Source organism: Peromyscus leucopus, chromosome 9, assembly GCF_004664715.2.
Source record: "Peromyscus leucopus breed LL Stock chromosome 9, UCI_PerLeu_2.1, whole genome shotgun sequence".
In the NCBI taxonomy this organism is placed as follows: domain Eukaryota; kingdom Metazoa; phylum Chordata; class Mammalia; order Rodentia; family Cricetidae; genus Peromyscus; species Peromyscus leucopus.
Window position 1 is genome coordinate 62,055,240 of NC_051070.1, and position 26,761 is coordinate 62,082,000.

A 26,761-nucleotide genomic window follows, 5' to 3' on the forward strand; every position below is an offset into this window, starting at 1 on the left:
CACGGGCGTCTAGCTCACCCGCTCCCAGGCTCACCCTGCGTTCGGGAAGTGCTGCGGACCCATGGGTGAGGACTGGGTGCTGGGCCCGGCGGCGGGCTCCTCCTTGCTGCTGTGCTCGGTGTTGCTGGCCGCGGGGTGCGCTCTGGGCCTGCGCCTGGGCCACGGGCGGAGCGCGGTGGAGCGTGGGGTGCTGGCCTGGCTCTGCTATGATGCCCTGGTGCACTTCGTGCTGGTAAGCGTCGCTTTGTCGCCACCGGCCTCGGGTTCCGCCCGGGGAAGGAGGGCTGGGAACATGCGGGCTGGATTTCCCGGGAAGCTGGAGGGCGCCCCCTTTGCCGAGGCTGATTCTCCGGTTCAAACCATGCCCTACTTACCAGGTGCTGCCTGGTCTCCTATCAAACGTATCCCCCTGGGACTTGCTAGAGAAATTTCTCCCCCCACCCTCACCCCTCATCTTGGTTTATCTTTTGAGGGTCAGATATATCTAGAAATCCATTTCTTGTAGCTTACCTAATTTTGTAGAATATAGGTTTTTAAAGTATGTCCATACGAATTTCTGAATTTCTCTGATGTCTGTTAAGGTATCTTCCTTTTCATCCCTAATTTTATTAATTTAGGTCTTCTGTCTTTTGGTTAGTTTGCCTAAGGGTTTGTCAATCTTGTTAATCTTTTCAAAGAATCAGCTTTCTGTTTTATTGATTTTTTAAAAAAATTTTTGCTCTTTTTCATTTTATTAATTTCTGCCCTGGTTTTAATTATTTCTCCCAATCTACTGTTTTGGAGTTTGATTTTTTTCCTGTTTTTCAAACTCTTGAGGTGCATCATTAAGTTATTTATTCGAACTTTCTGTTTTTTGTTTTTTTTTTTAAATGTAGGCACTAAGAACTATAACTTTCCTTCTTAGGACTGCTTTTATTTCATTCCACAAGCTTTGAGTATTTTATATTTTCATTTTTATTTAATTCTGAGATCATTTTTAAAAAATTTCCTTCTTGACTTCCTTCAACTACTCACTCATCATTCAGTAATCTGTTGTTTAATCTTTTGTGTGTGCATTTCTGGTCTAATGTACTCAAGACACAGCCAGGAAGCATTCCGATTCCATGTCAGGATGAACGACCTCTAGCTAGGTTTCCTGTAGAGGCCTTATTCCCCTCTGGTCTCTCATAAGCCAGGTTTCCACTGTCCTCCTACCTCTCAGTAGTCTGGTCTTCCAAACTTTTGCCGGACTGGCCTGTTACACTTTGCTTAGAGCATTCTACGGCTTTTCTAGCTCAAACTTTCAAACCGTTCACATTCTTCGTACAGTTCAGTTCCTAAGGCCTGAGAACCACATGGTCAGGTGGACCAAGTTTCTGTATGAGTTACTTGGGTTACTCCTGACAAGGGCCATGTAAGGGGGTGAGGGTTAGTTCTGACTCACAGGTAGGGGCTGTCGTCCACTGTGGCGGGGACAGTGGCAAGCGCAGGAGGCAGCTGTGCACATAGGTCCACAGCCCACGGCCCCAGCTGACGGAATGCTACCATCCACATGTGCAGTGGGTCTTGTCATCTCACTTAACCTAGTATAGATAATCCCTGACAGGGACTTGTTTCCATGGTGATTCCAGATCCCATCAAGATGACAGGTAACTGTCAAGATTAACCATAATGTGGCCTTAAAATTCACCTAAAATAAAATGAATAATTTTATTTTATTCATGTATTTTTTGGATGGGGGCAGGGCATGCACCTGGCATAGCATTGCATATAGAGAGCATTGGGCAACTTGAAAAAAATCAGTTCTGTCTTTCCCACTACTGGGTTTTGGGGGTCAAACTCAGGGTCCCAAAGTTGGCTGAAGGGCCTTTATCCATTGAGCCATCTCCCAGGTCCCTTACCCCACTTTATAAATAGCCAGTGGGACTGTACATAGGCACTTCTACTGGAGTCTACTCCCTCCCCAAGTTTTTAAAATATAATCTTAAATACCTTTTTTAAAAAAAATAAAATCAAATAAAATCTGACCTACCCTTAAGCTAATGTGAAGCTAAAGTCTTGAAATAAAAAGAAAACATCGTGTTTGGCAATGGTTTATGTCTGTGGGTATTGCCAGTTAAATGTGCCAATGCCAGATGTTTGCACAAAGGCGAAATTCCTTCTTTGCCAATAATTTCCTAATAATTATGTGTAGAGACTAGAGCAAGGTTCTTTCCTGCAAAGCCTTTGTTTAAAGAATCGATTTTAAGCTACACAATCTCCCAGAGAAGAAGAGTAGTAAAATAGGTCCAGTGTGTGCATCTGTCCCCCCAGCGCTTGGGAGGGAGGCAGAAAGATGAGAAATTCAAAGTCCTCTTTGGTTCCACAGTAAGTTCAAGGCCAACTTGGACTACCTGAGATCCTGTCTCAAAAACAAACAAAACAAAAAAACCAGGTCCCACTTAAAGGGAAATACATAGCTATAACATAACATTCCAGCAATATAAAAAGGTGTAAAGAGTCTCAAAAAAAATGTATTTGTATGTCCACCACTCAGTTTAAGTTGACTTTTCAAGCACAGATTCAGGTAACATGGCACCTGCCTCCATTCATGGTACTTCGAGGTCTGGTCTGATGTGTGGAATTGGTCTGTTCCCCCTGCTCCAGATATAAAGGAAATGCCCCCTAAAGAGCCTTTGATGGCTTGCTGTGAAGGACTCCTTTGTGATTGCCCTGCCTTAGTTTTTCCCACCTAAGGTATTCTTTCCTCCACCTAGGGAAGTGACCCCGACAAACACCATAAGCCATTTGGTTGAGATTGAGACACAGCTTACAAAGTCTAATAAGCCCACATTATCGGACATTCTGCAGTTGCCAACAGTGCTTTCACCAGTGTCTTTGAACACCAACCTCGGAGAGCAGTGGAATTAGCAGTGAGGCCAATAAGGAATGTACTTGCCTGGATTAGCTTTGGTTAACAGTTTGCTGCAAGGGCATCCAAAAATACGGGATGAGTTGATACTACAAAGTAGAGCCTTGAGAACCGAAAGCCCCGCCCCCTCGGTGCTTGAGCTGCCTTCATTACCTCTTAAACCTCCCAAAACCAAACTCAGAGCTTGCCTCTGGGACAGAGGTTCAAGCCATGCATCCCACAGGCAGTTCACCTCAAGCATCCAACCAGAGTGTACTGAGTAATCATGACCATCAACCTGCTGGGTTCAGAAGTACCTGAAGCCGAGTAGGGCTCACCTCTGTAAGGGAGCTGGGATGACAGGTAATAAGCATGGCTATTAAGTAGTAGGAAGGATTTGAACAAGGACACAGGTGACTGATATTACAACATAGCATGTTTGGGGTTTGGCCATTTTTTCAGGTTTATAACTCCCATGGCTCTTACTATTTCCTAATAACTGGAGCAGTCAGGTCCATTTGGGCTTTTGCTTTGTTCCCAGAGCAGCTTGGGGACAGCTTCAGAGCAATAAAGATAAAGATGACCGAGCAGAGAAATTATCATAGTGTCTCTCTGACCTTCTGCTCTCCTTTCACAGACTTCTTTTTCTCTCCAAGGCAGGCTGTAGCAACTGAAAAATTCTCCTCTCCAAGGTGGGTCACAGAAGCAGAATGAGCATGCATGCCCTTGCTCTGTCTGTCTGTCTCTGTCTTGAGAGGACTATAAAGCACAGGTCTGGCCTCCAAGGAGGGAGCAAGAGAGTTCAGGAGGAATCTGCAGACAGGCCTTGCTGGGTGTCCCCCACTGCTGTCACAGGTGTCCGGGCTTCATTGTCACCTGTGCAATGATATCCTCATGAACCAGAGACTCTGTTCGTAGAGTGCTTGCCTATCATGCGTGAAGCCTTGAGTTCATCCCCATACCACATGCAAACCAGATGTGTTAGTGTATGCCTGGAATCCCAGCACTGGGGAGCCGGAGGCAGGATGATTGCAACAAGTTTAAGGCCAGACTCTTCTACATAGTGAGTTCTAGGCCAGTCTAGGTACAGAGACTCTGTTCGTGTGAATGTCCCCCTTCACAAAACCTAGAATCACAGGGGAGAGGGACCTCTGGCCATGAATGTAAGGAATTGTCTTGATTGCACAGATTGCTGTAGGGAGTTTGATGTGGACAGACAGGTCTTACCTGTGGGCATGACCTGGGCTGTATAAGTGCTGAGGGTAGGATTGAATGGTGAGGTAGGATTGAGGGGTGTCTTAGTTAGGGTTGCTGTTGCTATGAGGAGACACCAATACCATGGCAACACTTATATGGAAGGAAAACATTTAATTGAGGCAGTGGCTTATAGCGTCAGAGGTTCAGTCCATCATCATCCTGGCAGGGGCATGGTAGTGTGCAGGCAGACGTCATGCTGGCTACATCTTAATCAGAAAGCAGCAGGAAGTTGACTGAGATAATGGGTGGTATCCTGAGCATAGGAAACCTCAAAGCCTGCCCCCACAGTGACACACTACCTCTAACAGGGCCATACTTATTCCAAAAAGGTACAGCTGCTAATAGTGCCACTCCCTTGGGGGGCATTTTCTTTCAAACTACTACAAGGGGTAAGGTGAAATTGAGGCATGAGGTGGGGTTGAGGCATGAGGTGGAATTGAGGAGTGTCTTAGTTATGGTTTTAATTGCTGTGAAGAGATACCATGACCACAGCAACTTTTATCAAGAAAAGCATTTAACTGGGGTTACTTACAGTTTCAGAGGTTTAGTCCGTTATCATCATGGTGGGAAACATGGTGTCATGCAGGCAGACGTGGTGCTGGAGAAGGAACTGAGAGTTCTACATCTTGATCCACAGGCAACAGGAAGTGAACTGTGACAGTGGGTGTAGCTTGAGTATAGGAGAACTCAAAGCCCACCTCCACAGTGACACTCTTCCTCTAATGTGGTATACCAGCCCCCACACTTATTTACCCCAGGAACTCTTGAGGATTGAGGGTTAAGAGACTTAGTTAGAAATAGGAGAGAGAAACAGAGAGAAAACACGGGATAGACTCGGGTGGGCCTGAATCCTTATCTACCAGCCCAGAACTTTATTCCAGAGTCTATTTTTAACAATGTCAAGGGGTGGAGCAAAAGACCTCCCCCTTGCTAGTTACAGTCACCTGGTACCCAGGCCCGTGGTCCAATCAACCTCTTATGCAGTCCTGCTGGGCGCAGCCACTAGGAAACCTAGTGGGCTCCAACACTCCCACAAGGCCAACCCACTCCAACAAGGCCGCATCTCCTAAGAGTGCCACTCCCTTTGGGGGCCTTTGCCTTTCAACCACCACAAGGGGTGAGGTGGGACTGTGGGGTGAGGTAGAATTGAGGGGTGACAGTGGGATTGAGTCACCAGTGAGGTGGGATTGAGGGGTGAGGGTGAGAGGCAGCAGAAGCAAAAGCAGGCTGGTGGGGAGAAGAGCAGCAGAGTGTGGGAGGAGGAGGAGAGGGAGGGCGAGCAGTGAGCGAGAAGCCTGTTCAGACAGAAGGCGGCGGAGTTTTGTGAAGTTGGGAGGTGTGAGCAGGAAGGTCAGGGAGGGATGGGAAAAGTGCACAGTGGGAACAATCGTGCTGGGTGCTGGGTGCCCGGCCACCCTGGGGACTAACTCGAATCTGATGTCTTGGCCTTTGATCAGCCTCCTTGGTGTTTCTTATTAGTATACGTGTTCCTGCGAGCGCTCTGTTTAGACTTGTTACTCAGGATCAAGGGCAGTTGTCCCGGGGAGCCTGGGTTTCATTTGCAGTGTGCGTGCTCCTTAAACTCCGGGTGTGTCTGTGTTTAGGTGTTACCGATTTCCAGTTACCATCACCAGCTGCCCCTCCACCATCCACCGCTGTTCCCCACCGCTGCTAGAACGTTAGGTAGTCTCTGACTCTCGGGACTAAAAGTTCTTCCTCTACCCACTGATAAATCATTGGCTTCTTAAGTTGCCTTTTGACTCATTCTGCCACGGGCCTCTGTCTTCCCTGTCATTTTCTGGTTCCGCCACCTTCGCCACCTTTGATAACAAGGTCTAGTAAATGCATGTTTGCCTCATGGGATGGGGCAGCCTGGTGAGTGCAGGGCTTTGGCTGTAAAGCCCGGCTGCTAAGTTGTCGGTCCTGAGGAAAGCGTTCAGTGGTTCATGTTGCTGGAGGGCTTCTCTCCAGGTTCCCCAAGCCCCGCAGTCCCACAATCCACTTATAAAATAATCACTCAGACGCTTATATCACTTATAAACTGTATGGCCGTGGCAGGCTTCTTGCTAACTGCTCTTTTATCTTAAATTAACCCATTTCTATAAATCTATACCTTGCCACGTGGCTGGTGGCTTACCAGAGTCTCTACATGATGCTTGTCCTGGCGGTGGCTGCAGTCTCACCCCTCCTTCTTCCTGTTTCCCCAATTCTCCTCTCTCTTTGTCCCGCCTATACTTCCTGCCTGGTCACTGGCCATCAGTGTTTATTTATATAGAGTGATATCCACAGCACTTCCCCTTTCTTCTTTTTTTAAAAAGGAAGGTTTTAACTTTAACATGGTAAAATTACATATAACAAAACAATTACCGAGCAAGAATTATAGTTACAATATTAAAGAAGATGTCCTATCTATCTTATATTTGTGAGTTTAAGGTTTTATAGCTAACTTATCTTTTATCATAACTGAGGAAATTACGACTATCTAGTCTTCAACCACGTCAAAGACCTGAGAAGGAACATAATGGTACCTGAGAAATGGTAGATGGATGCAAGCAACTTTCGGGAATCTTGCAAGAGTAGACCAAGACAGCTGGCAGCCTGGACAGTCACTTAATGTTTCTCAGCATTGTTGGTGCATTCAAATTGGCTACAGGCCTAGAGTATCTGACAGACCATTTTCAGAAGCAGAATTTTTAAGAGACCATCTTACCCTGTCTTGGCAGAGTACAGTGGTCGCTTTTCTTGTGTCCCGCTTGTCCAGAAAGGACAGCATTGCATTTGTACTGTCAGCCATCAAGGCAATGGCAGTTCTTTGCCCAGTAGGCCATTTTGTGCCAAAAAGACAAACTTCCAAATGGAAATGTCTTAGAAGCCCAACATTCTCTCGGGATCAAATTGGTGCAGCCAGGAGCAATTGTGTCTCACGTCAACAGAATTCTAAGTTATTTAAATGCCATATTCTCCAGGTCTGTGAAGTGTTTGAAGATTACCTATCTATCTGAAATATATCTATGCATATCTAGAAGACTTAACTAACATGGCTACAGATATGATTATCATAGATGACTAATTATTAATCTATTTTTTAATTATCCATTACAATTTTAAATGAGTTATATAAACATAATACCTCAAACAAGAATAGAAATATATATATATAGAGAGAGTATAACAAAATTAACTTCAAGTTTGTATCAATGAACTAAAATTTATACCAATGTAAAACATTTTAAACATAAACTAAAATCTATACCAATGTAAAACATTTTAAACAAGTTATTCTTTAAAAGTAGGTTCATTAATCTACCCTTTTATCTTATCATCTCCATATCCTCCTATATATCATATCCCCTTTTCTTTTTTAGAAAGAGATCACATTTATAATCAACCTGTTTTAAATAAAAATATTGGTTTTTCTCTGTCCCACACCAGAGGGCTCTTCTGATTTGGGACACAAGAATCCCTTAACCATTTTTTTTTTTTAAAGCAATATGTCTGGGTTTAGAGGGGGAGTGAGCCAATTCCACCTCTAAAGCCAGCTTGGTATATTTGGGAATTTGGGCGTAGCATGTCTTACTACTTCCTGCTGGAGGGGGGCGCTGTATCTTATGGGGATGCAAAGAAAATTTTAGACCTATGGGGTAGTCCATGAGGCTGTATTGTTTGAACCAGTTGCCTTGAAACTGCTCTGGATGTTGGATCATCTGGGCCACGGTGTCATCGGAGACCTTTCAGGGGGTCTTGGCTGGTGAAACCTGATGTATCTTAATCTGGAACAAATCCATAGCCTCTGGCTTTCTGTGGAAACAAAAGCAGAACCTCTTTTCCAAAGCAACATATCCTTAAATCCAAATTTTGAAGTCAAGTTACCTTTAAAATATACATATTGGTTTAATTCAACATCTTTTTTGATCAAATGTTTTTTTGCAGTTAAAAATCCCAAAGACAACACAATCCAGATTGTCTGTGTAATATTCATCTTTACGTGTCTTTTTACATTAATTTTTTGTCTCTTTCAAGCCTACGTATATTTTACACACATTGTAAACGATGTTATCTGAATCAGTCTTTTTGTGAGCCTATTGCTTTAAACTGCATCCTTCTAAGCCTGAAACAGCGCTGTGGCTGCTGGCTCCGCCCACTTCAGCTTCCCAACATGGCAGTGGTACGTTTTCCGCCAGCTCTGGGAGTCATCAAGTCTCAGAAATAGTGGGTCTAAGCTTTTATCAAAGCAGCATGTAGCCCAGAAACCTTTTTTTAAAAAAAATACTAGTAAAGACTAAATCTACTACACACCATAATGTGCCTCTGGCAGACCCCTCATTCCTGCCATACTGCCTGTCAAACGCACTCGCCAGGAACCCGCCAGTGTTCAAACCTGCGTTTTGCGGCGTCTAGCTGCTCGAATGAGATAAGAAGCAGGAACCTGGTTTTGGCTCTGTTTAGAATTGGTTATTAAATATTCTCAGGTTTAAGGTGGAAACTCGAGCCGTTGGGCGCCATTTGTTGCTGGAGGGCTTCTCTCCAGGTTCCCCAAGCCCCGCAGTCCCACAATCCACTTATAAAATAATCACTCAGACGCTTATATCACTTATAAACTGTATGGCCGTGGCGGGCTTCTTGCTAACTGCTCTTTTATCTTAAATTAACCCATTTCTATAAATCTATACCTTGCCACGTGGCTGGTGGCTTACCAGAGTCTCTACATGATGCTTGTCCTGGCGGTGGCTGCAGTCTTACCCCTCCTTCTTCCTGTTTCCCCAATTCTCCTCTCTCTTTGTCCCGCCTATACTTCCTGCCTGGTCACTGGCCATCAGTGTTTATTTATATAGAGTGATATCCACAGCAGGTTCAGTCCATTTTTATTGTCTAGATGGGCAGCCTTTTGGCTAACCAGAATTAAGTTGTCTCTAATGTCATGAACAAGACCGTGTCACCCAGCAGGAGCAATGGCTGTCTGCAGCTGAGTGTCAGGATGCTGTCCTTTTCCGTGCACACATATTTGAAAGGCACTTTGGATGCCACATGCTGTCCTAGGCAGGCACAGTGTGTGGCCCTTGTCCTCTTAGAGCTTGTGGAGTGGAAGTCAGAGGACAGTTGGCAAGCGCTGGTTCTCCTCTTCTACCATGGAAGTCCTGGGGAGCAAGCTAGTCAGGCTTGGCAGCAAACGCCTTTATCCACTGAGCCACCTTCCTGGAGTCCCATGACTTCTTCCCTCTCTCAGTCTGTACCACAGAGGGTGAAGATGTCATTGACTAGCTAATCCTTACAGGGGACTGCTTCCCGACAGCAGCCAGTCAGGGAGTTACCTCCTCTAGAGGTATCCTCATCTCGGGTTCAGTCACCTGTAGTCAGAGTGTGGCTTCTCATCGCTGTTATGGTGGTTTGGATGAGAATGCCCTCCATAGGCTCATGGCCTGGAGTATTTGGTTCACAGTTGGTGGAACTGTTTGGGAAGGATGAGGAGATTTATTAAGAGATACGGCCTTGTTGGAGGTGTGTCACTGGAGTCTTTGAGGTTTCAAGAGCCCACATCAGTACCAGTTAGCTCTCCAATTTGCCTTATGCCTATGGATCCATATGTAATCTCTCAGCTACGGCTCCATGCCTACCTGCTGCCATGCTTCCCATGATGGTGGACATGGACTAACCCTCTGGAACCCTGAGTCCTCAAATTCAGTTTCTCTTATAAGTTGCCTTGGTTGTGGTGTCTGTCATGGCAATAGAACAGTAACTAATAAGGATGTCGTTCTGCAAGCTGGGTGGGCCCAGGTCAGGCACAGCACACACCACATAGATGTGTCCTAGGAGCACCAGGTGCTGGGACAGACGGTGAGAGCAGAGGGGTGGCGAGATGTCTTAGCTGGTAAAGACACTTTTCCACCAAGCTTGAAGAACCAAGTTAATTCCCAGAAACCACGTGCTAGAGGAAGAAAACAGACTTCCACAGATTGTCCTCTGACCTCCATCCACATGTGTCCTGTGTCACAATTCCACACAAGAAATAAGATGTGATAAGTGTTGTAAGTAATAAATGAATGTAATGAAGGAAGGCGGCAGCGGCTGGTATAAAGAATATAGTCTCCAGTTCCTAGTGGTCCCATTGGGCCCAGGACCAGGATCTTCCTGACACACCATATGGGCACAGGGTCCCCTCCGTTTATTTGAGACCTTTTAGTCAGCACCACCTCCCCTAGCTGGAACACCACCTCTCCTAGCTGGAGCACCACCTCTCCTAGCTGGAGCACACCTCCCCTAGCTGGAGCACACCTCCCCTAGCTGGAGCACCACCTCCCCTAGCTGGAGCACCACCTCCCCTAGCTGGAGCACCACCTCCCCTAGCTAGAGCACCCTTCCCCTAGCTGGAGCACACCTCCCCTAGCTGGAGCACCCTCCCCTAGCTGGAGCACCACTTCCCCTAGCTGGAGCACCACCTCCCCTAGCTAGAGCACCCTTCCCCTAGCTGGAGCACCACTTCCCCTAGCTGGAGCACCCTCCCCTAGCTGGAGCACCACCTCCCCTAGCTGGAGCACCACCTCCCCTAGCTGGAGCACCACCTCCCCTAGCTGGAGCATCACCTCCCCTAGCTGGAGCACTTCCCCTAGCTGGAGCACCACCTCTCCTAGCTGGAGCACCACTTCCCCTAGCTGGAGCACTTCCCCTAGCTGGAGCACCACCTCCCCTAGCTGGAGCACTTCCCCTAGCTGGAGCACCACCTCTCCTAGCTGGAGCACCCTCCCCTAGCTGGAGCACTTCCCCTAGCTGGAGCACCACCTCCCCTAGCTGGAGCACCACCTCCCCTAGCTGGAGCATCACCTCCCCTAGCTGGAGCACTTCCCCTAGCTGGAGCACACCTCCCCTAGCTGGAGCACCACTTCCCCTAGCTGGAGCAGCCCTGTTTACAGAAGTCCTTCTGATGTGCAGTTGAAATTGGCCTCTGATGGCTTCTCTTCACCAGGTCCAGCCTAGCATGCGTTTATAATAAAGGGTAGTGAGGTCCTGTTCCCACAGGTTGCTCCCCCATTCCTTCAGGTTCCTCCTTAAACAAAGGGTCAGGTGGGTATAGTGGCGCACACCTTTAGTTCCAGCACTCGGGAGGCAGAGGCAGGCGGATCTCTGTGAGTTCAAGGCCAGGCTGGGCTACAGAGTGAGTTCCAGGACAGCCAGGACTATATAGTGAGATGCTGTCTTGAAAAAAAAAAAAAAAAAAAAAAAAAAAAAAAGGAGTAAGATAAACCCAGGGTCAGTTACTAACTATTCTTTGACTGTTTGGTTGGGCAGGCTCTGGGGGTGGAGGGAAGAATATGAGATGTGGGGTACAACCGATGTGCACTTGAGCCCACTGTCCTCTGTCTGGGAAGGCACCGGCAGGACCCTCCCACAGGAAGCTCCTCCAGTAATGAGGAAGAGAAGGGAGGGAACATGGGAACGCCCCTTCTCAGTTTCCTTACCCATCAACCTCGTTTGCTTTCTGTTGCGGTGACACTCTGACCGGAAGCAGAGGGGAGGGAAGGTTTCATTCACCTTCTGCCTCCAGTCCATGACTGAGGGAAGTCAGGCAGGAACTCAAGCTAGGAGCCATGGCGGAAGGCTGCTGTGCTAGCTCACATGCTGGAACGTGGTCAGCTAGCTTTCTTATACATCCCCTCGCCAGCCTGGCAGGATGGTGCCTTCTGCGGTAAGCTGGGCTTTCCCACATCAGTCATCAAGACGATCCCTTACAGGCATGGCCAGAGGCCAGTCTGGTCTGGGCAGGCAGTTCCTCTACTGAAGCGCCTTCAGAGGACTATGGGTTTTGTCATCCTGGCAGCTGAAGCTGACGAGCACATCCTTCAACCATGGAAACAAATGTTCTCTCCAAAGGGTTGCTGTAAACCCAGGAGGTGTGCCTCACTCTCAAGATCTCAGTGCTTGACTGAGACAAGAGGATTTGGAGATGGAGGCTGGCCCAAGCCACAAATTGAGACCCTGCCTCAAAACAAACAAACAAAAAACCTGTTGTAAGGATTAAATACCATTGTGATTTCAAGCAGTGTTTCTCCAACTTGATCGTGTACACAAGTCACCCTGGGATTGGCTGAGATTCTGCAACTGGTACAAACTTGCAGATGATTCCAAGATCTGGGATTCTTGGACCAGGGCTGCAAGAACATAGACACTTCCCCAACCTCGAAGGTCGCAGTTCCCTCTGCCTGCGTCCCTCAGCGATTCCCCTCTGCCCACTTCATCCTGTTCGTGTGTGCCAGACAGCCATAATCCCCATGTCCAGTCACAGTGAGCCTCAAGGCTTCCCGTCTGGTCCTTAACATCAGAACAGCTGTCTCAGCAGAAATGGGGATTCCCTCGAGAGGACAGATGTTCTCATGTCCTAAATCCAACACTAAGCCCAGTATCATGGATGCAGCAGAACTAGTGTGCCCGGCCCCAAGGTTCCACAGGCACCATCACTGTCCACTGGTAATGTCAGGTGTCAGCTGTCTGCTGGGTCTGGGAGAGACTACATCAGAGGAGAGCAGTCATTTCAGTGGGAGGATGGCAGCTGGCCGTGGACATATCTAAAGTCAGTAAAGCCTGGGACGGGAGCTGCTGCAGCTGGTCCTCCTGTGCATGAATGGTGATGAAGGCTGTTGCCATGACAACCCCAGTGTGATTAGGCTGAGACCCTTGGTCAGATCTGAAAGTCCTAATGTGTGTCAACAGGGCTCACGTGGGTACCACTCTCTACCTCATGCTCCCCTCTTAATGCTGAGTGCTACATTGATTTCTGAGTCTTCATTCAAACACTTTTAAAGCAAAAAACTCCAAAATGCGTTTACATACAAGTTAGCCTCATTTTGTATTTTTGTTTTTTAATTTCTGTAAGGCCATTTTATCTTCTGCGGAATGTCTCTTTCAGGACTGAGATGAGTGCATGCACCATTTCTTATAAAACTGTTATTTAATCCTAGATCACAGTTGTTCAGCCAGACAAGACACTGGCTTCCTTTTGTCCTTGACTCCCAATTTCTAGAAATCTATAAAATACATTGTTACAAGCCCCAAGTCTGGCAATACCTCAGGAGAAAAAGGAGGTGAGACTTTGTTAATTTCATCTGCCATGGTACATGGTCGTTTTTTAAAGGGACTTTGCTAGCTGCTCAGTTAGATGGCCTTAGCTCACCCCTGTCTTAACCTTGTGTAGGAAATACCCCATTTTTTAGGCCAAATATCTTGATATCCATAACCTTAATCTTTTTTTGTTTTAATAAGCAAACTTGGGATAAGTGCTCATCGTCTGCCACCTAGAGCCTGAGCCAGCAGGACGAGCATTTTGATGCCTGACCACTTACCAGACGGGCATGTGTGGGGAGCAGAGGAACACCTGAGCGGATGTGTATTAGTGACATGGCTGTGTGTCATGTGTCACACATGACAGCCATGTGTCCAGGACCCCAATGCCTCGGACCCATGGAAATGGCAAAGCCTTCCTCGGCCAGGCTCAGGGCCTGTGCCCACTTATTTGTATTTCTCCTAAGTTCTTTCAGGGTCAGAAAAGGCCAGGCTCAAGTCACAGAACCTTCCAGAGATACCATCTGAAAGAGGTGACATTTAATGGGAAGGTCTTAGGTCATTGAGGGATATGATATCCCTCATAGGACCCCTTGTAAGTTCACACAAGGGGATTGCTGTAAAAAGACCAAGCCTGGTTTGAGATGTGGTTTCTTCTCCACATACACCCCACCATTCTCCATCCCCCCATAGGCCAGGCAGGCCATCTAGATCCTCAGCCCCTGAAATGGTGAGCTGAATAACTGTTTTTTCTCTGAAGTTAGCCCTTCTCGGGTGTGCTGCTGTGGAAATGAAGGGCTGGCTAATGGGTTGAGGGGCAGGTATGTGGTTGCTAAAGGTTTATCAGTCCTCAGAGTTGCTTTTCGGGAAGAGAGAGGGCTTCTCAGCCCTTAATATTACTTTGAGGGAAGGATCTCACAGGTGCTAACAGTTGAATGCTTTTCCCCTTGGCCTCAGTGGCAACCTTGTGAGATGACAGTGTACTATCACAAGTGGGTATAGGTTCATGCAGTCTGCTAATCTTTGGTTTGAGACAAACTCTCATGCATCCCAGGCTAGCCTAAAACTCACCACGTAGCTGAGGCTAGCCTTGCTGCCCTGATCCTCTTGCCTCTACCTCCTAATGTAGTGATTCTCAACCTTCCTAATGCTGCGAGCTTTTAATATAATTCCTTATGTTGTGGTGACCCCCAGCCATGAAATTATTTTCATTGCTACTTCATAACTGCAGTTTTGCTACTGCTATGAATTGTAATGTAAATATCCATGTTTTCTGTTGGTCTTAGGCGACCCCTGTGAAAGGGTCGTTCAACCCCCAAAGGGATTGAAACTCACAGGCTGAGAAACAATGTGCTAATGTATTTACTACCATATACCATACCCAGATAGTCTACTGATCATATCCAGGTCTCTCAGTTTTACGTATGTGTGTGTGTGTGTGTGTGTGTGTGTGTGTGTGTGTGTGTGTGTGTGTGTGTGTTCAACTGGGTAGGTCTCTTGCCCAGTCTAGTAACCAAGAATGCAAGAACACATTCTGTGCTTACAGAGGACTCAAGCTAGGTTCCTAGCAACCACCTAAACAAACCTTCAGCTCCAGGTGGATGGAATACTCTCTTCTGGCCACCGCAGGCACCTGTACTCACTTGCACTCAGAGGCACACAGACAGACAATTAAAAATACCTCTTAAGCCGGGCGGTGGTGGTGCATGCCTTTAATCCCAGCACTCGGGAGGCAGAGCCAGGTGGATCTCTGTGAGTTCGAGGCCAGCCTGGACTACCAAATGAGTTCCAGGAAAAGGCGCAAAGCTACACAGAGAAACCCTGTCTCGAAAAACAAAAAACAAAAATCTTAAAATCCTTTAACTGCTCTTGGGTTTGCTAGGTGTTGGGGATAGAACGTAGGGCCCTCGTGCATGCCAGGCAAGTGATCTACCATTGCGCTACAGCCTCAGCCTAAACACTTTAGATTCTGTCTTTTCTTTTTCCTTTCTTTCCTCACTTCTTTCTCCCTTTCTTCCATTCTTGCTCTCCTTCCCCACCCCGTATTCTTTTCTTTCACCTCCGGCTGGCCCAGAACTCACAGTACAGCCTACACTGACATCGGACTTGTGTACAAGTATTTGCCGCCATGCCTGGCCTAAATCTCCTGCAAAGAAAATGCATTTTAGATGGGCTCAGACAAAGCACATTTACTAATTAGGTGACCCAGAAAGAGTGTCAGGAAAAGATAGCATAAACCAGCTGCCAAGCCTGTGTTAACAGAGATTAGGGTGGGTAAGAGGCTGATTGACATTCATGAGATAGCATGGAAGTCAGAGACAGACAGTCACAAACTGGGTGGGGGATGGACAGAAATCTCTCACTAGTAAGTCCTAGCCCACATAGGAAGCAAACTAATCCAGTGGTTTTGAGACATTCAGGTGGGGAAGGACCTTCCATCTATAATTGTTATCACTAAGTAACACGGGTCAAGATACTGGACTAGTAAAGAAAAAACAAAAAAGTCCGAGGTCCACTGCAGTGAACACTACCTCTATAAGCATGGTGGGAATGGCTTGAGTCACTTTTCCAGTTTTAGAATCCAGTCACAGATAAAACAGAGGAGGCAGATAAATATGCTTGCAGAACCAGAATGGGGATTTAATCTGTCTGCAGGGTCTTCTGTTAGCAAGCAAAGTGGGCACAAGTTGGCCTTTGGAAGCTGGAATGAGAGAGGAAGCAGGATGTGTGTGTGGTAGGGGTGGGGACTCTTGGGCTCTCAGCAGGGAGCCTACACTACACTGAGGAATGAGTGGACAGGCGCTCCGTCCATTACTAAAGTCACAAATTTGGGTAATTAATGGAAGAATGCTATGCCTATGCATAATAAGTGTCATTTGGGTTTTTGTTTTCAGTAACTGGCATTATAAAATCAGAGACGTGTTCTTATATAGAAAAGAAGTAAGTGAAGTTTCTGCACAAGAAGAGAGCTTCATTGTTGTGTGAACTAGAGTAAACCCCAGACTGACTGCTGGGAGGACGGGGATGGGGGACTGGTGTAAATGAGAACATTACAGGGTGAACAGTCTGAAGAAGTAGGGAGCCCGCGGAGGTGGTAAACCATGGTACCAAAGGTAGAAGAGGGGAGGCGGAGAGGTTTAATGTCACGTGAAGCTGTTAGGGGTGGTGGCAGTGGTGAGGAAAAGCCATTGACCCGCAGTAAGAATTAGTCAAGGGAGCCGATGTGACATCAGCTCTCCCGGGGAGTTCTAGCTGTTGGATTTTTTGGAAGCTTAGGCAAAGAAACAGACAATGGGGGAATGCTAAGATACCTGCGGACATTGTCATCACTGAAAGTCAGAAGAACGCTGCTGCGTGTTGAAAGCCTTCCTGAATTTGCCCTGTGTAGTGAAGGAAGGGGTTCAGCTCTGCTGTAGAGACTTGCTGGCCACATGCCTTTTATTTTTAAGGTTAAAAAAAGAAGTGAGAGTCTTCTCCATGATTTAGGATCTTTGGAATATTCTCAAGCTAATTTCTATTTTGTACCACAGTCAGGCACTCTCCTTGAAATTTTCACTTTTTTTTTTTCTACACAAGAACACACCTCTGATTTTATAATGCCAGTCATTAAAAGGTAACATTTATTATTAGGTTTGGCTACGTTCATTTCCCAGTCTGGTTAGCCTCCAGAGATGGTGTGGTCCTCCAGGCTGCTGGCCAAGCTGTGGACACCTTACAGAGGGGAAGGGGATGGAATGCCATGTGTCTTCTGTGCCGCCCTGTGGTGGTAAGGCTAAACACAGCCTGTCTCCCTTTTCTCCCCTCTAGGAAGGCGCTTTTGTCTACTTGTCTGTAGTAGGAAATGTTGCAGATTCCCAAGGCTTGATTGCATCTTTATGTAAGTAATTAAAAACATTTGCATTTGAAATGTTTGAGGGGATTAATTGCAAGAACGGCTGTCGATGAACTGAATGTCTGTATCACATATTGTATGATTCCATTTACATGTCCTGTCCAGAATAGGTGAATCTGTAGTGACAGATAACAAATTAGTGGTTGCCGGGACTAGGGATGAGAGAGGATGTGGAAGGGAAAGTGGGTGACTGCTGATGGGGGCGGCTTTCTCGTTTGGAATGTTCAGCTAGATTGTGTCTATTCAAATCTGTGAATGTACTAAAATTGGAATTGTGTGCCATGAGAATTACATCTCAGCAAAGCTATAGAGTAAACAGAGTGCAGACAGCTGCGGTGTGCCTCGGTGGTGGAGCACTGGCCTAACGTGTGAGCCCCTGCACAACACTGGAAGACAAAGAAAGGACACCAGAAAGCCTGCAGTATTTATGCTCGGTGCTTCCCCATATATGCGCTGTATACATTTACTTTGTAAAACTTGATTTTCATTTCTGTGTGTGTGTGTGTGTGTGTGTGTGTGTGTCTGTGTCTGTGTCTGTGTCTATATATGTGTGAGTTTGTGCATGTGAGCAGTGTCCTCAGAGGCCAGAAGAGGGCGTCAGTTCCCCTGGAGCTGGGGTTTCAGGCCGCTGGGAGCTGCCCAGTGTGGATGCTGGTATTGAACTCAGGTCTTCTGGCAAAGCATACACACCCTTAACGGCCAAGCCACCTCTCCAGCTCCAGTTTGCTTTTGATTGTACGTCTGTACCTGTCTTCTAAATAATTCTCCAAACTCCTCCTGCCCCGTAGAGCTATCAAGTACTTTCCCCCATCTTCTTAACACTCAGTGTAAATCAGCCAACACTTAGTCGACTGATACTGACTTCCCAGAATGCTCTATACCAGGGGGGCTAAGTCGGCGAGTCAGGTGCCTGCCTCTCGTGCTTGCTTTCAGGTTTGGCATCTGCCGTTCTGCATTGTCTACTGCGTGTCTTTCCTTTTCCTTATTTTCTTTATTATTTTACTCTGCTTTTATCTTCATTTATTTATTAAGCGTCTGTGTGTATGGTATATGCAAGTATATGTGGGTGTGTTTCACGTTCTTATTTCTTTTATGCTTTTTATTTTTAATTCATTTATTTATTTATTCTGTGTGTGTGTATGTGTGTGTGTGTGTGTGTGTGTGTGTGTGTGTGTACACATGCATGCATGTAGAGGACAGTTTTGGGGAAGTGGTTCTCCCTTTCCGCCGGGTGGTTTCCTAATAATCAAACTCAGGTTGTCGGGCTTGGTGGCAGGTGCCTTTACCAGCTGAGCCAGCTCACCAGTCCTAATTTATCATTGTATTTTATTATCTTTGGTACTGAGGATGGAGTATGGCCTTGCTCATGCTAAGCACATGCTGTGTTAGTGAGTTGTGTCAGCCCTCACCCTATTGTATTTCTGTCCTGTCCTGAAGTCACATGCTCACACCGAGGTCTTTGTGGACACTCTCATTCATGATTAGTGTTAGGAAATGTCCAGAGAACCGAACTGTCTCATTTCAGTCAGTGCTTCTGAGAACAAAATGTGTCGTCTTTGGTCCCTCCGGTCCTGTGCTGTGTTCAGGCAGGGATCCGAGCCCCTTTGCCACAGCCCTGCTGCTGTAGCTCCAGGCGGGGCCCAACCTCTCTGTGTTAAACTTGGCTTGAGGTTGTCTGCAAAGTCATGAGGCTGGAGGTCCCCGCCTGAAGCACCATCCTGCCCTCGTGTGTGTTCCTGGGCTCCCCTTTGTCAGGAGGGCTGCTGCAGCTTCGACGCTGGCTGCCCTGTTTTCGCATCAGTGACTAGTCCAGATGTGGCCCAGGTCCACGGAACGTGAACGGTTGACAGCGTCTTTTTGTGTCTCCATCTTTAGGTGAACTGCCCTTTTATTTTGAAAGCAAATGCTCTAGAGCAGCTGCTGATCCAGAGGGTCCAGGCCAGGACCTCCCGGAGGCTGGCCATGGCTTCAGGCTGCAGGCCACCCTCGTCCCCTCCGGATGGCAGAGCATGCAGCAGTGGTGGGGTGCAAAGACTCCCCCCTCAGCCATGGCCTTGCCCCTTCTCCCTCTGAACCGCCGACTCCTGCGGTTGTCAGTCACAAAATGAATGGAATTGATCACACCATCGTGGTTTGTAACCCTGGTGTTGGACCCTTGGTTGTTCAGATTTAGCAAGGTGGGCAGTGGGTAGAGTTCAGCAGCAAAGGACATACCAGAGGTTCCCATGTGATCTGGTGGACAGCAGGGCCGCCATCAGGCCATCCGTCCGCCTTCTCTGCCATCTCCAGACATTCCTCGGCTTTTCTCACTTACCTCCAGCTGCAGACATTCTGCTTCCAGACCTGGGGCGTTTGCACATGCTCTGCTCTGGAGCACCCCATTCTTTACCCAGTCATTCCTGTGACATGAGGCCTGCCAGGACTCAGAGTTCAGTATTCTGTTTGCCACCAAGTGGGGTGGGACACACCTCTAATCACAGTACTTGGGGTGGTGCGGGTAAGGCGGGAAGATTGCTAGTTGGAGGCCAGTCTGGTCTACATAATAAGACTATCTGAAAAAAGCAAAGGGCCGGGGTATGGCTCACTGGTTGCGTGTTGGCCCAGCATGCACAAAGCAGTGGGTTTGGTCCCAGATCAAACCATAACCGTGATGATAAAAATAAGAAGTGAATTTAAAAATCATACGCCTTGACATTACAGTAAAATCTGGAAGACACCCCAATATTTCCATAGCTAAGAGTCACTAGCAATCAGCTCTACTGATTGTGGAGACCAGACACTGTGCTGGTTCCTATGGAGTGGGCCAGATGAACCCGTCACGTTCTCTTAAGGGACCAGCCCCACCAGCATGGCCCTGCAAGTTCACTGTCTTCCCAGCTGCAGCTCTCATAGGGCCCTGCGCGATGCAGTGGCCTCCTCCCTGGGATGTGAGCGGATGTCACAGTGGCTGGTCCAGTCAAGCGCCTTTCTGACAGAGCACGATGAAGAGGTGGATCACTAGGGAATCTTCCTGGGTCTCATTTTTCAATCTAAGCACCACATTTACTTTTGTCCTTCCTAGCAGGAGCCACTTGCTTACAGACCTTATGGCTACATTCTCAAGGCCCAGCAGAGACAACCCCTCTATGCTCAGAAAATGCTGTTGACTAAGTGGCTTGAGAGATGCTTTGGTCTGGGTCAGTTCTTAGCACCCCCGTGGTGGCTCACAGCCATCTGTAACTCCAGTCCCAGGGCATCTGAACCTTCTCCTGTTCTCCACAAGCACCAGGCATGTACAGGGTGCACTCACATATATGCAGACAAAACACCCATACACATAAGATAGATAATCTTTAAAAAGAATGAATAGGAATAGTGGTTTGGGGTTAGTTCTGTTTTAATGTCTAAGCATTCACTATTCTCTTCCCTCCTAAAGAATTGACATTTTATGCAAATGATTCTCCTAGATTTTGGATACTTCAATTGGTTTGTTTTACTTCTTATTTATACATTTATATCTAGGGAAATTTTACCTTTTCAATATTGCCTTGCTTTCCGGTTAAGACAGTTATTTCTGAACATGGCAGATGCTCCACCAAGGTTGAGTGATGATAGTATGTGTGGCCCTGCATGGAGACTCTTCACCTGTGTGGTCCTTCTCTCAGGATGGTCTTTCTTGAGAGATCTCACTAAATGGTCCCAAGGGATCCTTTCTCTGGCCACTATGAGAGGAGAGCTCCCTCCTGCGTTGTCCAGTCATATATCAGAGTTCATTTCTAACCAGTTACACCTTCTCAGTGTAACATGAGAGCATGTTTGAAAGGAGAGTGAGCTAGAGATGACCACTCTTGACTCCGATCATCTGAGAGTTTGAGATCAGCATGTACTGCTATTACCAGTTAGAAAAATAATCAGGGTGCTCACTTTGGCAGCGCATAAACTAAAATAGAAACCATACAGAGAAGATTAGCCTGGCCACTGTTCAGGGATCACATGCAAATTCCTGAAGCAGTCCATAAAAGTCAGTAAAATAATTAGGGGTTGGAGGGATGACTCAGTGGTTAAGAGCACTTGCTGCTCTTACAGAGGACCCGAAGTTCAGTTCCCAGCACTCATACTGGGCAGTTCACAACCACCTATGTAACTCCAGTTCCAGGGTACCCAGCAGCCTCTTTTGGGCATCCATATACACATGCATGTACACACATGCACACAAACACACACACATATTCCACATATTCATTCTCTCTCTCTCTCTCTCTCTCTCTCTCTCTCTCTCTCTCTCTCTCTCTCTCTCTCTCTCTGTAAATCTTTTTAAAATACTAGTAACAATTAAAGCAGGAATAAATATGGCCTCTAAAGTGCTGGTCTAAAAAGATTCTTGAATATACTACTTTCCAGTTATTACCTGGAAGGGTGGGGTGGCTGTGGCTGCTAAACACTGTCCATTTGGGGTTCTCTCTGAAGTTCAGGCTACATCCTCCTAGACCCTCAGCACTCACTTGTCTTCTGTTAGCAAATATATTGAGTGCTTTCAGAACTTGAACTATATCAAATTCAAGGCAGTACTGATGCTCAGCTTGCTCTCCCAACTGTCATACAGTCCAGGATTCCCTGCCCAGGGAGTGGTACCACCAACAGTGGGCATGTCTTGCCACCTCAGTTAATGATATCACAACAGCCCCAACCTCCACCCTAGAAGCCCGTCTCCCGTGTGATCCTAGGCTGTGTCAAGTAGCAGTTGACACTACTGTTCCAGGCTTTCTTTTGGGCCACTGACCAGCTCCCAAATCATGACACAGACTTCTTAATGGTTGTGGATGTTCAGCCTTATCTTAGCTCTTATTTTAATGTTTCTTTACGTTTTTGCCTTGGGGCTTTTTACCTTTCTTTCTGTCTATCTTACTTTCCTGCTCTCTGTCTGTCCTTCTGGCAGCTGCCTGGCTCCTGGCCCTGGGCATGCCTCCCTCTTCTCGTTTTCTTCTTTCTTCTCTCCTCTCAAACCTAGATTTCTCCTATTCTCTCTGCGTGCCAGCCTCGCCCATCCCTCTTCTGCCCAGCTATTGGCCATTCAGCTTTTTATTAGACCAATCAGGTGCCTTAGGTAGGTCCCCTGGAACTGGAGTTACAGATAGCTGTGAACCACCATGTGGGTGATGGGAATTGAACTCAGATCCTCTGGAAGAACCATATTTTTTTAAGTAATGAGAACTTTTAAAGTTGAAGTTTCTTTGAAAAATTGAAAACACGTTTTGGTTGCCTTGGGTGGTTCTTGAATATTTAATGCCTCTGGTGTGGATTATTTTGTTCTTTCAAGTTTGTTCTGTCCAGACGCCCAGATCAGTTAAATACCAGGAGAGTGGTGAGTGCAGAATAACCCCAGGCTTCTGTCCGTTCATCACCGCGGACTCTGTGGCCATGAATCAGTTAAGCAAATGCTCGCCTGTCAGTTCAGCAAGCCCGTGATAGATTTAAGCCTTAGCTTCTGATAACACATATGACTTATTCTTTACATAATTAAACAAATGCAGCTTAGCCAAATGTAACACATCTTTACATCATTAACAAAGGCAGAAGAAACAAATGTAACACACCTTTATACAGTTAAAGTAATATTCTGCAGCATAAACAAATGTAACACATCTTTGCTCAGTTAAAATAATATTCCACAACACTACCATCTGTAGTGTGTGTAAGCACGTGTGTGTGTGTGTGTGTGTGTGTGTGTGTGTGTGTGTGTGTGTGTGTAGATTAGAGGACACCCTCAGGTATCCTCAAGAATGGCATCTACCTCCTGTCACACAAGGTCTCTCATTGGCCTGGAACTCACCGATTAGGCTCATTGCTAATTGCTGGCCCTGATTCAGCAAGCTTCATATGTCCTCCTGTTTCTGTCTTACCAGGGCTGAGATGGCAAGTGTGAGTCGCCTGCCTGACATTTTTACGTGGGTGCTGGGAATTGAACTCAGGTTCTCATGCTTGCAAGGCCAGAGCTTTACCAACTGAGTTACCTCCCCAGGCTTAAAACCATTGTTATTAAATACCGTGTTTGCAAAATTTGACTGTGTTGAATTACTTTAAAATCCTGCAAACTGTAGTGAAGAGGGCCAAGGGTAGACTGCACATGCATGAATGTGCTTGGAAACTGTATTTTACAAGTAGAGCAGCTCCTCTGTCTTATGTCAAGGGTGAGGGACACAGGGGTCCAGACTTCCCTTGCCCTCCGCAAGCATTGTGAAGGTTGTAAGACAGTGGCCATTTTCACTAACTGGCATAAAAAGGCTTACTAGTTGTAGATCAATAGGCAAGAATAGAGGACCCAGAAACAAACCCTTGCAACATCACAGCCCCCAGATGTTGGGCAAAGTGACAAAAACATACATTGGGAAAAAAGACGGCAACCTCTTCAACAATGGTGTGAGGAGCACTGGAAACCCCATTAGGAAGAGTGGAGCTAGCTCCTCTCCCACCCTGTGTAAAAACCAACTCCAAAGGGATCCAGGACCTTAATGTAAGGCCTGAAATGCTAAACTGCTAGAGAGAAATGTAGGGAAAACACTTCAAGACATAGGCGCAGGCGAGGATTTCCTGAACAGAAATCCAGTACCACGGAGAGTAATGGCAAGAATTGGCAAATGGGATTGTGTAAAGTTTAAAATTCCTACTCAGTAAAGGAATGAGGAGCGCCCACAGAAGGAAAGATAATATTTACCAACTGTACCTCTGGCACAGATTAATATCTATAATCTAAAAGAACTAAAAAAAAAAAAAAAATTACCAGGACATCCAGGCCTACACAAGTAGAAACCCTGTCTCAAAAAAGCAAAGCAAAACAAAACAAAACAAAACAACAACAACAACAAAAAAGCAAAAAAAATTAAGGGGCAAAATCAAATCATCCAATCAATTAATGGGCAGGTACCACATTTCTGCAAATCTAAACTAAAAGCTATATATGGCATGGAAGTAGAGAGTTACTGTTTAGGGGAGAAAGGAGATCAGCAGAGAGGATAATCGGGTGGTGAGCATGAATGGAATAAACTGATGTGATTGTCTGCCTTTGTCATAATGGAGCCCATTTGTACCCTGCCTAAAAATTAACCACAAAAAATGTGTGCCGGTTAGAGACTAAACGCAGGCATTTTGCCTTTAGGGAAAGAATATGGCAAGGCTGATGGAAGATGGCTGTACTCTGACCCAACCATTGTGTCTCTGGAAATTCTGACTGTTGTCTTGGATGGGTTTCTGGCATTGGTTCTCATTTACGCCATAGTCAAGGAGAAATATTACAGGTAAGTTCACTCCCGTCCAGTGGGAAGGGAGAGACGTTAGCTGTCCAGTGCCCAAGTGACATATTTATCCACAAGACAAAAGCTTTCTGTAAGACTTCAGGACACGATGTAAAACTTTATCCTGAAATCTCAGACATGAAAAAGTCCTCTCAGCTTTTAATCCCCTCTCCCACCACTTTTACAGATAACTAGCAGTCATTTTTCTTGATTCCTTTAACATTGTTTTGGCTCCATGACCACACTTGCAGACAGATTACAAATTTACATGTGCACTGTCTCAAACATTAATAGTATTTGCATGATTGTGTGTCGGTCACGGGTAATGAAAACCCTTTATCTACATATTTCATTGACTTTGGAGGAAGGATAATAGGCATCTTTTACAACAGATGAAACTGGCTGATGTCAAGATTCATCTCCAGGTCTCTGGGAGGGTCAGCGGTGACCTCACTAAGTCCCCCTGAGAACAGTGCAGGGTACTCAAGTGTCCTTAGAACTCTAAGCACCGTTAGAACAATGCTGGGAAGGGCAGCTTCTCCAAGCAAAGGTGGCGTCTTCACTATCTAGGCTGATCTGGCCCATCCAAGGAGCACCACACAGAACCCCACAAATTTCAGTAGTAGAGACTGCTGGTGCTCCCCTACATAAAGGACGCCCTAATTCAGAGTGCCAGGTTGTACCTGCTTCACTTCGTGTCTTCTCTCCACAGGCACTTCATACAGATCACCTTGTGCGTGTGTGAACTCTACGGTGGCTGGATGACCTTCTTCCCTGAGTGGCTTGTGGGGAGCCCCAACCTCAACACCAAGAGCTGGCTCTACTTTTGGGTCTATTTGGTGTTTTTTAATGGCCTGTGGGTTCTGATCCCAGGACTGCTGCTGTGGCAGTCATGGAGGGAACTAAAGGAGACACATTTCCAAGGGGCCAATTTAGAGAAAAAGTACGAGTGAAGTCTGGAAACGTTGCGCTCTGATGTTCTGCTGTATGAGTCGGGATTGACCGGACATTCCAGTCAATACTTCCTTTTTACAGTGTTGTTCCCAGACAGCTGTGACAGGTGGATGGGAGGGCCACAAACGTGGCTGTTTGTGTCCTTTGATTAAATGACAATATAAAGAAAGGAGGTCCTGGGGTGGGGTGCTCGCCTAGCATCCCCAAGGCCCTGAGCTGCGCTCTCAACACTACAAAGGGGCGGTGGGTAAGTTTTCACTTGTAATAAGATCATATTTAATTAGATGCTCTTGTGACTTGCATAAGTGTTATGCCATGTTAGAAAATGAGCATTGCAGAATACTGTAAAGAGCAGGATAAATTTGTATTCCAAAAGAACCATTTTGCTCCAGCTTTTTTCTTCTCAGTGGTCTCTTTGGGTTAATGGTGTGAACCTAGAAGTAAAAGGGATGATTCTGTTTTACACTTTTTCAAATTTGTGCACCCAGTGGGAAACAGTACCAGTACCTGGAGTGGTGGTGGAGTGGTGGTGTACTTGGCAAGCTGAGGAGGATCATGGGTTTGAGGCCAGTCTGGGTGACATAGCATATGTCCTATCTCAATAAAAAAGAAAGTGGGGGGCGGGGTTTGAGAAATGGTTTCTCTGTGTAACCCTGCCTGTCCTGGAACTCACTCTATAGCCCAGGCTGGTCTTGAATTCACAGAGATCCACCTGCCTCTGCCTCCTGAGTGCTGGGATTCAAGGTGTGCGCCAACACGACCAGCTGGTAAAATTTTAACAATATAACCATAACATAAATTCTAAAAGGTTTCAAGTGCAGTTTGTGCCCTAACAGTCTGGGTGATGGAGAGGAGTAGAGCACGAGCTTGGTGTCTGTGCTCTGTACCACGACGAGGCAGGGCCATGTCGTGTCTCAGCTTGCTGGAATCAGTTCTCTCTGGGTCCTAGGTATTGAACCCAGGTCGTCAGGCACCTTCGTCCTCTGAGCCATTTCACTGACTCCTCCAATGTGGCTTTATGCTCCATGAGCTTCCCTGCTTTGGGGGGCAGTTGTGGAGGGGGAAGCCAAAGAGAGACCAAGAAGGGGGCAGCCCTAGTGGTGGCCTGTTGGTCGTGCTGCACCTCTCTTGGTAGAGTCCCCTCTGTGGTTTGGAAGTCATCCCCAGAAGTTGTACCTTGTAACTCAGAGATTCGACCCCAGATACAGACCTCGCAGAATGTCTGATAGGGGCACCAGACATGGCGGGTATTTTTCACTACAAATGTTTGGGAATAGATGTTCACTCTATGATGAGTACACACAGTGCACTAAAAACAAAGAGAGTGGAACTGATACTCACAACATCACAGAAGGTGGAAAGACCATGCCAGGAGAATGCAGAGTGTACGGTTTTGTTTGTAAATTCCACAAACACGATAGAAGTTGAGTATCCCTGACCAGAAATGCTTAGTGACAGAACTCTTCCCTAGCT

General features: G+C 46.6%; 1 protein-coding gene and 1 non-coding gene across 2 annotated transcripts; both read left to right on the top strand.

Moving 5' to 3' along the window:
• Ebpl (EBP like) lies at window positions 1-25,679 on the top strand. The gene is made up of 4 exons (XM_028870351.2): window positions 1-232; window positions 16,982-17,051; window positions 24,199-24,337; window positions 25,047-25,679. Exons 1-4 carry the CDS (start codon window positions 62-64, stop codon window positions 25,285-25,287), a joined length of 621 nt encoding a protein of 206 aa, XP_028726184.1. The 5' UTR covers window positions 1-61; the 3' UTR covers window positions 25,288-25,679.
• LOC114693906 lies at window positions 20,962-21,068 on the top strand. Its single transcript, XR_003734620.1, has one exon. It is a non-coding gene; the product is annotated as a U6 spliceosomal RNA (small nuclear RNA).
• Window positions 25,680-26,761: the final 1,082 nt, after the last annotated feature.

What these genes read in the sequence shown, in the direction of transcription:
- Ebpl (XM_028870351.2), top strand. Translation starts at nt 62, where the DNA reads ATGGGTGAGGACTGGGTGCTGGGCCCGGCGGCGGGCTCCTCCTTGCTG. An exon ending in CCCTGGTGCACTTCGTGCTG is followed by an intron (nt 233 to 16,981) that starts GTAAGCGTCGCT and finishes TCTCCCCTCTAG; the next exon opens with GAAGGCGCTTTTGTCTACTT. An exon ending in GTCAAGGAGAAATATTACAG is followed by an intron (nt 24,338 to 25,046) that starts GTAAGTTCACTC and finishes TTCTCTCCACAG; the next exon opens with GCACTTCATACAGATCACCT.